The sequence below is a fragment of the Notothenia rossii genome (assembly GCF_949606895.1).
Source record: "Notothenia rossii genome assembly, chromosome: 9".
NCBI classification, from domain to species: domain Eukaryota; kingdom Metazoa; phylum Chordata; class Actinopteri; order Perciformes; family Nototheniidae; genus Notothenia; species Notothenia rossii.
This window is the reverse complement of record NC_136907.1, coordinates 11,910,476-11,922,875: the sequence shown is the minus strand read 5'-3', so window position 1 is coordinate 11,922,875 and position 12,400 is coordinate 11,910,476. Positions and strand designations below refer to the sequence as shown.

General features: G+C 41.4%; 1 protein-coding gene across 1 annotated transcript in view; it reads left to right on the top strand.

The window, feature by feature from the left end:
• LOC307018495 (sister chromatid cohesion protein PDS5 homolog B-like) overlaps positions 1-12,400 on the top strand; it is a 41,453-nt gene that overhangs the window by 23,307 nt on the left and 5,746 nt on the right. Inside the window, 18 exon segments of the mRNA XM_079648746.1 lie at positions 54-130; positions 132-293; positions 1,727-1,821; positions 3,140-3,285; positions 5,219-5,370; positions 7,187-7,300; positions 7,507-7,588; positions 7,681-7,729; positions 7,916-8,055; positions 9,746-9,861; positions 9,969-10,074; positions 10,167-10,327; positions 10,466-10,589; positions 10,921-11,079; positions 11,252-11,320; positions 11,544-11,680; positions 11,845-11,968; positions 12,182-12,386. Coding sequence (XP_079504872.1) covers positions 54-130; positions 132-293; positions 1,727-1,821; positions 3,140-3,285; positions 5,219-5,370; positions 7,187-7,300; positions 7,507-7,588; positions 7,681-7,729; positions 7,916-8,055; positions 9,746-9,861; positions 9,969-10,074; positions 10,167-10,327; positions 10,466-10,589; positions 10,921-11,079; positions 11,252-11,320; positions 11,544-11,680; positions 11,845-11,968; positions 12,182-12,386 — 2,218 coding nt within the window.

The following is a 12,400-nucleotide window of genomic DNA, read 5'->3' as shown; positions in this document are numbered from 1 at the left end:
TTGTCTTAACGTCTCATTGTCTCCGATGTTCTAAAACAAGATTGATTCTCTAGAAACTGCCGCCTTTGTGTTATGGGAGTGTTTTGAATGTGGTCAATGTAAATGACTTGGCCTGCATGCCCATTGGAAACAGCCAAACTCTGCATCATCCCTCTGTGTGTGTGTGTGTGTCTGCAGAGTAATGATAATGACGAGAGGCTGCAGGTGGTGAAGCTGCTGGCTAAGATGTTTGGAGCCAAGGACTCTGAGCTGGCCGCACAGAACAAACCGCTGTGGCAGTGTTACCTGGGCAGGTGGGTTTCAGAAATATGGCTTTACATATACAGATGCTTAACGTCTGATAAAAACTGTATTTGGAGTATGATAAAAAGGGTTCATTTTCATTTTCAATGTTTGATGTGTTTGGCTTACTCATTCGTACAAAACAGGGTTCAACTGGTTATTTGAGTTTCACACAAGTCATTATTAAAATCTTTGACGAATTACAACAAGGGTATTAAGTAGGGGTGCAACAACTAATCGATTAAAATCGATGACCAAATTAGTTGCCAACTAATTCAGTCGTCGATTCGTTGGTGACGCCATCACGTGTGTTTTACGCGCCGTTAAGCTCCAGCGTTATTGGTCTTTTTATCGGTACTGGAGACATTTAAAAAATATCTCATGTATTATTGCTACAAAAATATTATATCACAGTCTTAGTGTCGCCAACTCGTTTCTAATATGCAAAAAGACAAACAAATGCGTCTATGATGTATTTTCGATCAGACGAGATCTCTCTCCCCCGTCGGGCTCGGTGTGTAGCAGCGCAGGCGCAGTTTACAGTAAAACAAACTGGTGGTGTGACCAATGGCCCTTTACAATTATTAATACTATTACTAGCATTAGTCTATATTTTGGTTGAAACTAAGCCAGGAAAAAAATGAAAAACATAAATAATAATAAAAATATATATAAATAAAATCGAATTTTAAAAAAGAATTTTCGATTATGGAGACTGTAACGAATATTCGAATAATCGCTGGCATCCCTAGTACTATGTATGCTAGCAGCAAAACACGGAGTTAACTACATTATACAAACATGGGTTAATGATTAGAGGTAACTGAGTTATTTATTTTGTTAAAGTTTCAGCTATTCTGTTTACAGTTCTGTTATCACATTATTTAATACGATTTGTTAAAACACTGTTGTTTCTTTTGATGTGAAATATTATTTATTTAATTTAAATAAAAAGCAATGTTAATTTTGATCAACATGTGTTTAGTTAATTTAATAATATATGTATTTTTGAATCAAGTATTCATCTTTATTGTCTTCATTGTTAGTTTCCACATGCCTAAAACAACCTCAAGCTAAATCTAAAAGTTGATGGCTAAATAAGAGCGCTTGAGAAATTGTGCAAGGCGTAATAGTCCGAATAGTCGATTAATCGTTTCATTAATCGATTATCAAATTAGTCGTTTGTTGCAGCCCTAGTATTAAGTGGTAAACATGAAAACCACACATTTCTAGGTCATTTTAGAAATTACTTTTTGCTATAATCGGTTGTAGAGAAGCTTTTGGGTGAGATTTTCTTCCCAGCCTATGATTTGTGTACATTATAGTCACTTGTGTTTTGCATCCTGAGATACACCGTGTGGATATGCAGCAAATCCCTGCTTGGTTATTTGTGTTTTTGCCTTGTGGAGTTCCTGATATTAACATGAATTTATTTCCTCAAAAGGTTTAACGACATCCATGTGCCCATCAGACTGGAGTGTGTTAAGTTTGCCAGTCATTGTCTCATGAACCACCCAGACCTGGCCAAAGACCTCACAGGTAAATCAGCTGAAAGTGAATTTGTTTAAAATGTTTCATCGTGGTCATTTTGCCACTATGTTCTGGTAATACCTCAACACATTGACACTTTTAATAATAGGTTAAAAGCTAATTGACCTTTTGCAAAGCCACGCCCCCCCTTGGTTACTGTTGCTAGTCCGACAAGCTGAGAGCCAGATGCGTTAAACAAAGCCATAATGGAGGGTCTCCGTAACGTCGGAGTCGCCTTAACAGACTCATTTTGGAGCAATAACGCAGCAATATCCTCCAGGTCCCGACAAAAGGGGCTACAATACGCTATGGAGGGTTATATCCTCAGTATAAACATTACAAAAGAGGGAGGCACAACATCAATAGAGGCACTTGCATACAGGTCGCAGTGCAAGAGTGAAAAACCACATGAGCTGTATGTCAAATTCGACGGAATTATTATTATTATTTTGGAATAAAACAATACAATCACAAGAGGCATTAAATGTTGTAGTTTGTTTAAAGTTAACTACCGTTTCCTTGGTGGCTTTCTGCATCCACCTTGTTGTTCCTTTGTGGGGGTCGGGTGCCCACTTGTGCAGCAGGATTAGGGAAGTCGGCAGTAGGCTTTCCATTAACAAAATGCTACAAAGATTAAAGCAAAAATATAAATGAATGATTGCCTTTTGGCTTTCTTGTTTGTACTTTGACCACAGGTAGACTAATAACGGAGCTCAGCTGTTCAGACATTATTATGCATCAAGTGATATACATGGTCAAAACGACCGAGAAGCACACAGCTTGCAGCTGTAGTCGTGTGACTTTAGCTAACGTTAGTTAGTGAAATTAGTTAATTAAATTAGTTAGTTAATTTGTGAATGTAATCTTTGCTAGCTAGCTAGCTACGTTAGCACGTATTTACCTTGGAGCAAACGTATTTGTGTTTGTTGATATTCGCCATATTCAGCTGGGCATGGGGCCTGCCGCATTTCTTTATCCACTGGCGGCATCTCTCCTCTCGGGTTTTGGGTTTAGGAAACGGGTAAAATATCACCCCCCCCCCCCCTCTAAGCTTATGGGATATCTGCTATCCGATTTGCAAAGACCATAAGCACAACGCTTCACCATTTTCGCAATGAATTTGAACGCTAAGCTTGTCGGACTTCCACAGGGAGCCGCGCACGTGATCGAATATGATTGGACAACGGGCATTTAGGGGCGTGGCTTTGCGAAAGGTCAATTAGTGTGTTATTTTTAAAAATAGAAGCCATTGCTGGGTGTTTTCTATGTGTTAGAGACGTCACGTTCTTTCACTTCCCACTCATTTCCCCCCTGTTTTCTTTCCCAGAATTCCTGAGGGTTAGATCACATGACCCAGAGGAGGCCATCCGCCATGATGTCATCGTCTCTATAGTAACTGCTGCAAAGAAAGACTTGTCTCTAGTAAACGATGCATTACTTAATTTTGTAAAGGAGAGGACGTTGGACAAGAGGGTGAGTTGTTTTCTACGTTTGGACTTTGGACTGCATGTTCTCATTGTTTATCAGTGTGTTGTTTGTAGGCCTGGGCAATATGTCAACAAAAGTTTATTAAAAAAACTAGGGATGCACGATATTGGTTTTTTGAAACCGATACCGATAACTTCCTGCTTCTCAGGACCGATACCGATAACCGATAATAATATAATATATATATATATATGAAATGTAACTGTAGTTTTTTCCTCGTTTTAGCCCTGGGGTCGTCTCTGGCAAACTTCTTGCCTTTTTCAAAAGCCTCGTCGATAGGTAAAAGCCCCGATGCCTTTGCAGCTGGCTTTGGATTCGCCGCTAGTTTAGCAGCGCAGGCGTCTTCGTACGCTTTTAACACACCATCGTAGCGATGGCGATGTTTCAGGTGACTAATCAGGTTGGAAGTATTTTTTTTTCGTTGCCTTTTTCCATCCTCGTGGAACTTCTGCATTGCATTTGTTAATACAAATAGCAAGCGAACTATTTAACTTTGAAATAGTCCCATACTACCGACGACATGTTTGTTTACTGTCCTGGCTTCACGGCCGCACACCATTTACGTCACAGCCAGGCATGAGTTAGGGAGCGCTGGATTTGTGAAAAACTCCCCTCTTCCTAAACCACTAATACCACAGTACTGGCAAAACACACCACACCGCAGTATTTTTTTCTTTTTTTTACACAAAAAATATATTGTATATTATCGGGGCTATTGGATAACGTCATAATTCCTAATATCGGACCGATAATTATCGGGCAGATAATTATCGTGCACCACTAAAAAAAAAGGTATCAGATATTTATAACAATGTCAATTTAGTTACTTTTTTCTGTTGATCCTAAAGATTTCCTTGTCTGATACAGAACCTGAATAATGACAACAAAAACATCTACTAACACATTATCATACAAAAAGTGCAATGTAGGTTTTACTTTTAAAGGCTTTGTTTCTAGTTTCTTTAGGAAGTTGTCAAACAATGTAGCCTACCCGCTACTCATTTTCTTACTGAGGAACTTTTATCATATATCAGTGTTTAAAAATTGCATTCTTGGGTGGGAAAAATCCATTGTAACTAGGGATGCACCGAAAATTATCGGCCGAAAATGGTTAAAAAGGCCCTTTCGGCCGAAAGGGTTTTAGCACCAAAACATTATCACCGAATGTCCGAGAACAGGGTTACGTTGATCATACTCCGCATATTGGTGGAGTAATCCCGAAGTGGTGAAAGTCTTTGCAGTTACACCCCCTCGAGAAATGTCAGCTGAACACGTTTTACAAATCGCAATCCGCGCCTCTCACTCTGATATTTTGAAAGATCTCCAAGCGGCAGACATGTTGGCTGTGAGCCAGCCGCGAGCATGGTTGCGCGCCGTGCTTGTCGCCGCGTTTTAATTACGTCATCACAACAACACGTTAGGTTACCAAACTTATTGGTGCATTTGTTGTTGTTGAAGGCCTGGCTGTTAGTCTTTATTTACACTATTTTGTTGTAGGCCTACTGGCCTAGATGTTTATGCAGTTTTAAAGCACCTTGGCTTTGTTCTGAATGCACTTTGTTCTAGTTATCCTACAGAGAAAAGAAAATGCACTTGACTTGGAATTCATGTACTGTATGCATTCAAAAGTGCTGAATAAATGTTTTATGGACCCATAATAGTGATTATTATTTAAGTGAAGACATAATCATGTCTTTTTCCATAATCAGGTAGCTGAACAACATTGGTAAAAAATGTATATATATATATATATTTCTATTAATCATTTTCGGTTTTCGGCCAACTGTTTCCTATTTTCGATATCGGTTTCGGCCAAGAATTTCCCATTCGGTGCACCCCTAATTGTAACGTCTCATCAAATTCTCATACAACCACAAGTGCTAATATCTATCTTTTTTATTTTCCTATGCTCCATCAGTGGCGTGTACGTAAGGAGGCCATGATGGGCCTGGCATCCATCTATAAGAAGTACTCGCTGCAGGGAGAGGGCGGGAGGGAGGCCTCCAAACAGATTTCGTGGATCAAAGACAAGCTGCTCCACATCTACTACCAGAACAGCATCGATGACAGGTTTGTGTGCATGTGTTCCTGGTTGTTATATCTAACGCGTAGAAAGGTCAAAACAGCTTCATCAATTTCAATGAGGCTTTGGGAAAACCTGGAGGCAAGTGATGGAGTGTTTGAATCCATTCCCTTTAGTGCTGATTAGGCTCAGTGAGTTCCTTGAATCAATTGCTCATTAACAACTTTGCATATGCCTTAAGCTATTGGCAGGGTACTTTAAATTCCAGCACTTAATTTAGTTTGATTAATGTGTCTTGTCCCATGGATAACCAGCTGAATGTAGCTAATGTTGTCACATTGAGATACTTTACAGCAGACTTTGGCCGTGTTCCAAACACTTTTCAGAAACAAACGGTAACATCAGGCTTTTTAATCAGCCCTTCAGAACCCAGAAGCTTCTCTCTAGACTCGAATGATTTGTCACTGCAGTTCAACAATCAGCAAAGAGAAACCACCTACAGCAGCCTCAGGGCTCTGTAACGCAATCACAGCTGTTTTCATAAGCTAGTGAAATATGCAGGACTTGTTTTTGAGATTTAAGGCTTTATGCAACACACTGCAGCATCGCTCGCTTCACTGTGAACAAGATCATTTGGTGTGTTATTGTTCCTCCATCTAAACACGCACAACAGAGAGCCTACAGTGCCGCACAGTGGGGGTTGTTGAAAGTCGTTCAGCCAAATGTCACTAGCTGAAGTAGATGTAGATGAGCCATGTTGAGGCAAAGTGGGCACCTCCATAAAAAGCCTAAATGACGACTCCATGACTTCCTAGTCTCAGATCTGACTGCAGAACAGAGTGAGAGGGGGCTGTTATCCATTCACCACTCTGCTGCAGTGGAGCTGCTCAGCTGCCAACAGGAACACTCAGCATTGTAACAGGCAGTTCCTGAGTGTGTGGGAAAGTTACACGGCAGGCAGCATTAGAGTGTTTCTGTTCTCTCAGCACATTCTGTTTTGAAACCTCCAATATTCTACTAATGACAGTTTAAGGGCATCATTACGCGTCTAAAAATGATCCCATTTTTATTACGAGAGGTATTCAAATGTGAGATTATTCCAGGTTTGCTTAGTGCATATATATCAGTACATTTGTTGACAGGGTGTGGAGGTCCATTCCCAAGTCTTCCCCATCATGTCATACAGCCCTGCTAAAGAAGAATCAAAATCAGTTTGAACATTTCTGTCACATCTATTGTTTTGAATGAAAGACCTCTCTGGGACAATGTAGCACTTCTTATCTTGTATAATCTCAATAAGGTTAATTTAACTGGGACAGTTACCATAACTGTTCTGAGGAGGAAATGCTGTGACAGGAGAGACGCCATGGTAACCGTCCTCTGCCGTGACTCCGTCTGGAAAGGATCCCTATATTTTGTTAGAAACTGCAAATGGCCAGTGAGGGACTATAGCAGGGTTAATCAATTGGCGGCCCGCGGGCCAAATCCGGCCCCGGGGTGATATTTAATGGCCCTTTTGAGTATAATGTTAAAAAGTAATCTACTTTATCTTTTTAAAGATTTTTTTTTTATTGGACTATAGTCTTATTGATGCACACACATTATTAGGGAACCTATAAATAGTAATATTGTTCTTTGCTTCGTGTAATTTTTTTTTAGGGAATTCACAAATGTTCTAAAGCCCTTAATCTCAAACCGCTTTAATTTCATCCCTTGGTGTAGATAATCCTATTTTACAATTTAATGGTAGTTTAATGACTCTCAGCTCAAAACCGTTTTTAATATGGAAAAATATCCTATTTTCCAGGTTATTCATTATTTCAATGTAAACTTAGATTCTATATGTTCCTCCCGTGTGCACAGGTTGCTGGTAGAGCGGGTCTTCGCACAGTACATGGTTCCTCACAACCTGGAGACCACTGAGAGGATGAAGTGTCTCTACTACCTGTATGCCACCCTGGACACAAATGCTGTCAAGTAAGTCTTTTCTCACACCTCGGATCAAGACAGGGGCAAAATGTCACTTGCCTTGTCAATTGGTGTTTGCTTTTTTAAAGACAAAAAGGTGATTGTGATGATCTGAGAAAAATAACAGCTTGGAATAAATGGCAAGGAAGAAGGCCTTTATTTTCCTATTGTATTATTTCCTTTTCTCATCATTTGTGTCCATCTGTGCTCCGCAGAGCTTTGAATGAGATGTGGAAGTGCCAGAATCTTCTGAGAAACAATGTCAAAGACCTGCTGGATTTGGTCAAAAAGCCCAAGGTAACTCTTACCGAAGCACACTTCCAAACGCTCATGGTTAATTCAGCCTCGTCGCTTCTTTCTAATCTATTGTTCTCTTTATCTGTTCGTAGTCTGACGCATCGAGCAAGGCCGTATTTTCCAAAGTCATGGTGATCACAAGTAAGAGATTTCACAATCGTTAAATGAGTACATCTTGTTTTAAATACTGACTGAGGATGTTTCCACTTGGCATCGCTGAAGTACTGAAACAAAGAACGACACTTCTAATGAAATTGCTGAAACAGGATGACCTTACCGTCCTTGTTTCAAATGTAGTCATCAGCTTTTAAATCTGTGTGTCTATAGAGAACCTTCCGGACCCAGGCAAAGCTCAGGACTTTGTGAAGAAGCTGGCTCAGGTCCTGGATGATGACGAGCGAATCAGAGATCAGTTGGAAACCTTGGTCAGCCCCTCGTGCTCCTGCAAGCAAGCTGAAGTCTGCGTGGTGAGTGTTCACATTTCTGTCCAAGTGCAGTGTCCTCTAAGTGAAATGCTTTCATCCCACACCTGGCTTTGTTCTAAGATTGAAAAAGTACCCTTAAAGTTATAGTGTGAATAAATCTTTCGAAGTCTTTCTAATGTATCTATTTAGCTAGTTTAATACATTCAGTTTGTATATAAGAGGATGGAATAAGAAGGCAAAAAGGTGTGCAATGGAGATTTTTATCTGGTGCTGCTTTGCTGTGATCTTGCGACAATCAGGAACAACTTGTGATGTGTTGAAAGGAATACTTTTACGTTATAAGAGGCTGAGCCCAGTAGGATTGCCAATTCTGAAAAGGGGCTATATATTTAAAGTGCATGTTTTTGCACCAAAATGAAATGGCAGTTTCATTCCTTACATATCATTGTGCCTGTTCATGGCTAAAATAATTTTTCATAATTCATAATTAATGAATTATTAATTTTGCCGTCCGAGCCTAACGGAAGTTGCAGACGATAGTGGCTGTGACGTCACAAGATGTACCCAGTTGCGATTGTAAACATGGCGGAGACTCTGGAAAGTGATACTAGTGTGAGAGAAATGATTGATTTGGACAGCTTTTCGGACAGGATAGATGAGGAAAGTGATCAATCTAGTGCACTTTGAGGGCAACATTAAGAGATTTATGGATACAGCTCTCAACACTCATATGAAACATATATTTCAATAATCAAAAAACATTGGAAGGATTTCTTAACCTATTTTATACAACTAATATTACATAGATGGAAATATTTGTTTACATAGATGACCAAACCCACTGAGATAACTTAGGCTACAGTTTACCTCCCTGAGCTGACGTTATCTCTCTCAGTCCCACAGGAGAGCACTCTCCCTCTCCTTATTGTTGAAACAGCTAATCTCCGTTAGCTCCGCGCTAGCACCAGATGCTAACAACAACCCTGTAACTCTGTCAGTCTCTCTTTCTCTCTCTCTCGAATCGACCACTCGCCTTTATTTATCATGATCAATCAAATAATCTACGAAACAATGACACCAGCCAGGCTCACCTTCATCTTTTGGGAACAGAAACATCGCCACTTCGGCAGACTTGACATTACTACAGCCAGCGGCAATGCATCGTTTCCCCTGTGTTTTTCATCCCTCTTTCTTCACTGTCGCCTCCATTGTCAGGTTTTCTCGATTGGCAATCACTTCCAGTCAACTCCGACACACTTTCCAGGAAAATACTAGCTCAAAAACGTTGAGAAATTCGACTTTGAAAAAGAGAAAAAATGAACGGTGGTGAATGTAAACAGTGCAGCGGCGTCCATCTCGTGACGTCACACAGTAGATCGCAAGCCACGCCCACGAAGGCAAAGGTCGACTGCCGATTTCCCCGGAAAATTCAAAACTCGTCAAATTCGTTGCTATTCCAACATCTTTTGATATGGGTTCCAATGGACAATTTTGGTCATTACTATACGTATTAGCATAACAGATCATGCACAGGTGCACACTTCACTGGGCCTTTAAAGCAGACAAACGGTTAAAGTATCAATTGAACTGCCTATAGTTCGATTGTTATGTCAGACGGGCAGATTCTGAGTCTAAAACATGACACCTGTGAGTAGGAGGGATATCAGTTGTTCTACATTACAATGGGATTATTTAGAATTTTTATTTTAATCATTTTTTGTCCCCTTTTCAGCGAGACATCACTAAAAAGCTTGGCAGCCCAAAACAGCCCAGCAATCCATTCCTGGAAATGGTCAAGTTCCTGCTGGAGAGAATTGCTCCTGTACACATCGACACAGAATCCATCAGGTAAACGTCAAGCCACCACATCATTATAAAGATCTGATATTACTGATATACCTGTGACATTACATTTAATAGTGCAATATTTGACCTTTTCTTCCATTATCTGTCAGTGCTTTGATAAAACAGGTTAACAAATCTATAGATGGAACAGCTGATGATGAGGAGGAGGGCGTCCTCACTGAAGAGGCCATCAGAGCAGGACTGGAGCTACTCAAGGTAAAAACCGTCAGCTGGCACTCCTTTGCAGTTAATAAAAAAAACAAAAACATTTCTAACGATGACACTCTGTCTTCTGCTTTCCCTCTCAGGTGCTGTCGTTCACTCACCCGGTGTCCTTCCACTCTGCGGAGACCTTTGAGTCTCTGTTAGGTTGTCTCAAGATGGACGACGAGAAAGTCGCAGAGGCTGCGCTGCAGATCTTCAAGAACACGGGCAGCAAGATGGAAGAGAGTTTCCCTCACATCAAATCGTACGTTTCATTCATACTGTCCCTTACAGCAGGACATATGAAATCTCTACGGTTGTCTTTGAACTCGCTGCACTGTTTCTGACTCCTGATAATACTTTCTGTGGTTTGTAACGGTGTTTCCTTTCCTGCTCCCCCAAGTGTTCTGCTGCCAGTACTGCAGGCCAAAGCCAAGAGAGGCCCCCCTCGCCAGGCCAAGTATTCCATCCACTGCATCAACTCCATGTTCACCAACAGAGACACACACTTCGCCCAGATCTTCGAGGCGAGTCACTCCCATCTAATATCTGTTTCAAACACAAAAAGAGAGAAGTTGTATTATTTATAGGTTTGAGAAACTCTGGCCTTTTTAAACATTGTCTGCAAATAAATAGATTAGATTGATAAATGTGTGTATTTCCTTTTTAAAAACCACCCTGTGATGGAGTTAATATTCACTTTAAGTACATCAACAAATTAAATAATAAAATACTGATGCGTCTGTTCTGCTGCCATGACACAAAACAGCAACAATAAGCACTTCCCAAACCTGAATGAATAATGCGTGTGACCCAGGATCCAACAAGCAATGACATGTCGTATGTGTTTTTCTCCAGCCTCTGCACAAAGGCCTGGACCCGGCTAACCTGGAGCAGCTCATCACTCCTCTGACCACCCTGGGTCACCTGGCTCAGCTGGCCCCAGAACAGTTTGCTGCACCGCTCAAATCTCTAGTCGCCAACTTCATTGTGAAGGACCTGCTCATGAACGACAGGGTACACACATCTTATGTACAGTATATTCATCTGGTGTAACAGACTCATGATGAGAAGAGGGCCTGTCAAACTGTCCAATCACAGTTGATCTTCTAGTATGCAAGGATTAGTGTTTGTGTGTCCGTTTGTATCATGGGACACAGGTCTCACAGAATTATTTCTATGTTTCTAGATCCCGGGCAAGAAGACCACCAAACTTTGGGTCCCTGACGAGGAAGTGTCCCCCGAGACTCTGGCCAAGGTCAGCGGTGATCCTTTTTGTTTCTCTTATAAACCCTGTCCATCTGTGCAGTCTGCTCCCTTCTTCTTCTTTTTTATGAACAAAACTTTCAGAGATAGAATTGTCATATTCATTATCAACACAACATAGCTTTATTTATTTATCAAAAACATGCAATTAAGGAGACTTTTCCCCTCATTCTGAAATTGTGTAACTCAAGTAATGTGCTTTTACCTCCATCCAGATCCAGGGCATAAAGCTGATGGTGCGGTGGTTACTGGGAGTGAAGAACAACCAAAGCAAATCAGGGAACTCCACCCTGAGGATGCTGACAGCGATTCTACACAGTGATGGAGACTTAACGGAGCAGGGCAGGATGGGGTAGGTGTCAAAGCCTATGCTACATTTATTAGATAAAAGCTTCTGTGTGTTTAAGCCCCCGTAGCTCAGTGTCAGGATCTAATGGGTATTGTGGACCCTCGGAGCATGTGAGATAATTACACACAACGTATTGTTTACTCACCTATCCGTGACTCTTCCCGTAGTAAACCCGACATGTCGAGGCTGCGGCTGGCGGCGGCGTGCGCCCTGCTGAAGCTGGCCCAGGAGCCCTGCTACCACGAAATCATCACGCTGGAGCAGTATCAGCTGTGTGCGCTCGTCATCAATGTAAGAGCAGACAAACATCTCCCGCAAAGCGCCGACACACTTTGACTTGTTTTCATGATTTAGATGATATAATGTTTTGAAAAATGATGCACTACCAATCGGGTATGATTTCCTCTTCAGCACACAGCCCTCCTCCACCTCTCTGCCCACATTTCTCCAAACCATTTCAAAATGTTGTCTCCTCCTAATCATCTCCCTCTCTTGGCTCTCTAGGATGAGTGCTACCAGGTGCGTCAGTGTTTTTCCCAGAAGCTCCACCGGGGCCTGTGCCGCCTGCGCCTGCCTCTGGAGTACATCGGAGTGTTCGCGCTGTGTGCCAAGGACCCCGTGAAGGAGAGGAGGGCTCACGCTCGCCAGTGCCTGGTGAAAAACATCAACATACGGCGAGAGTACCTCAAACAGCACGCTGCCATCAGCGGTAAAGAAACTGAC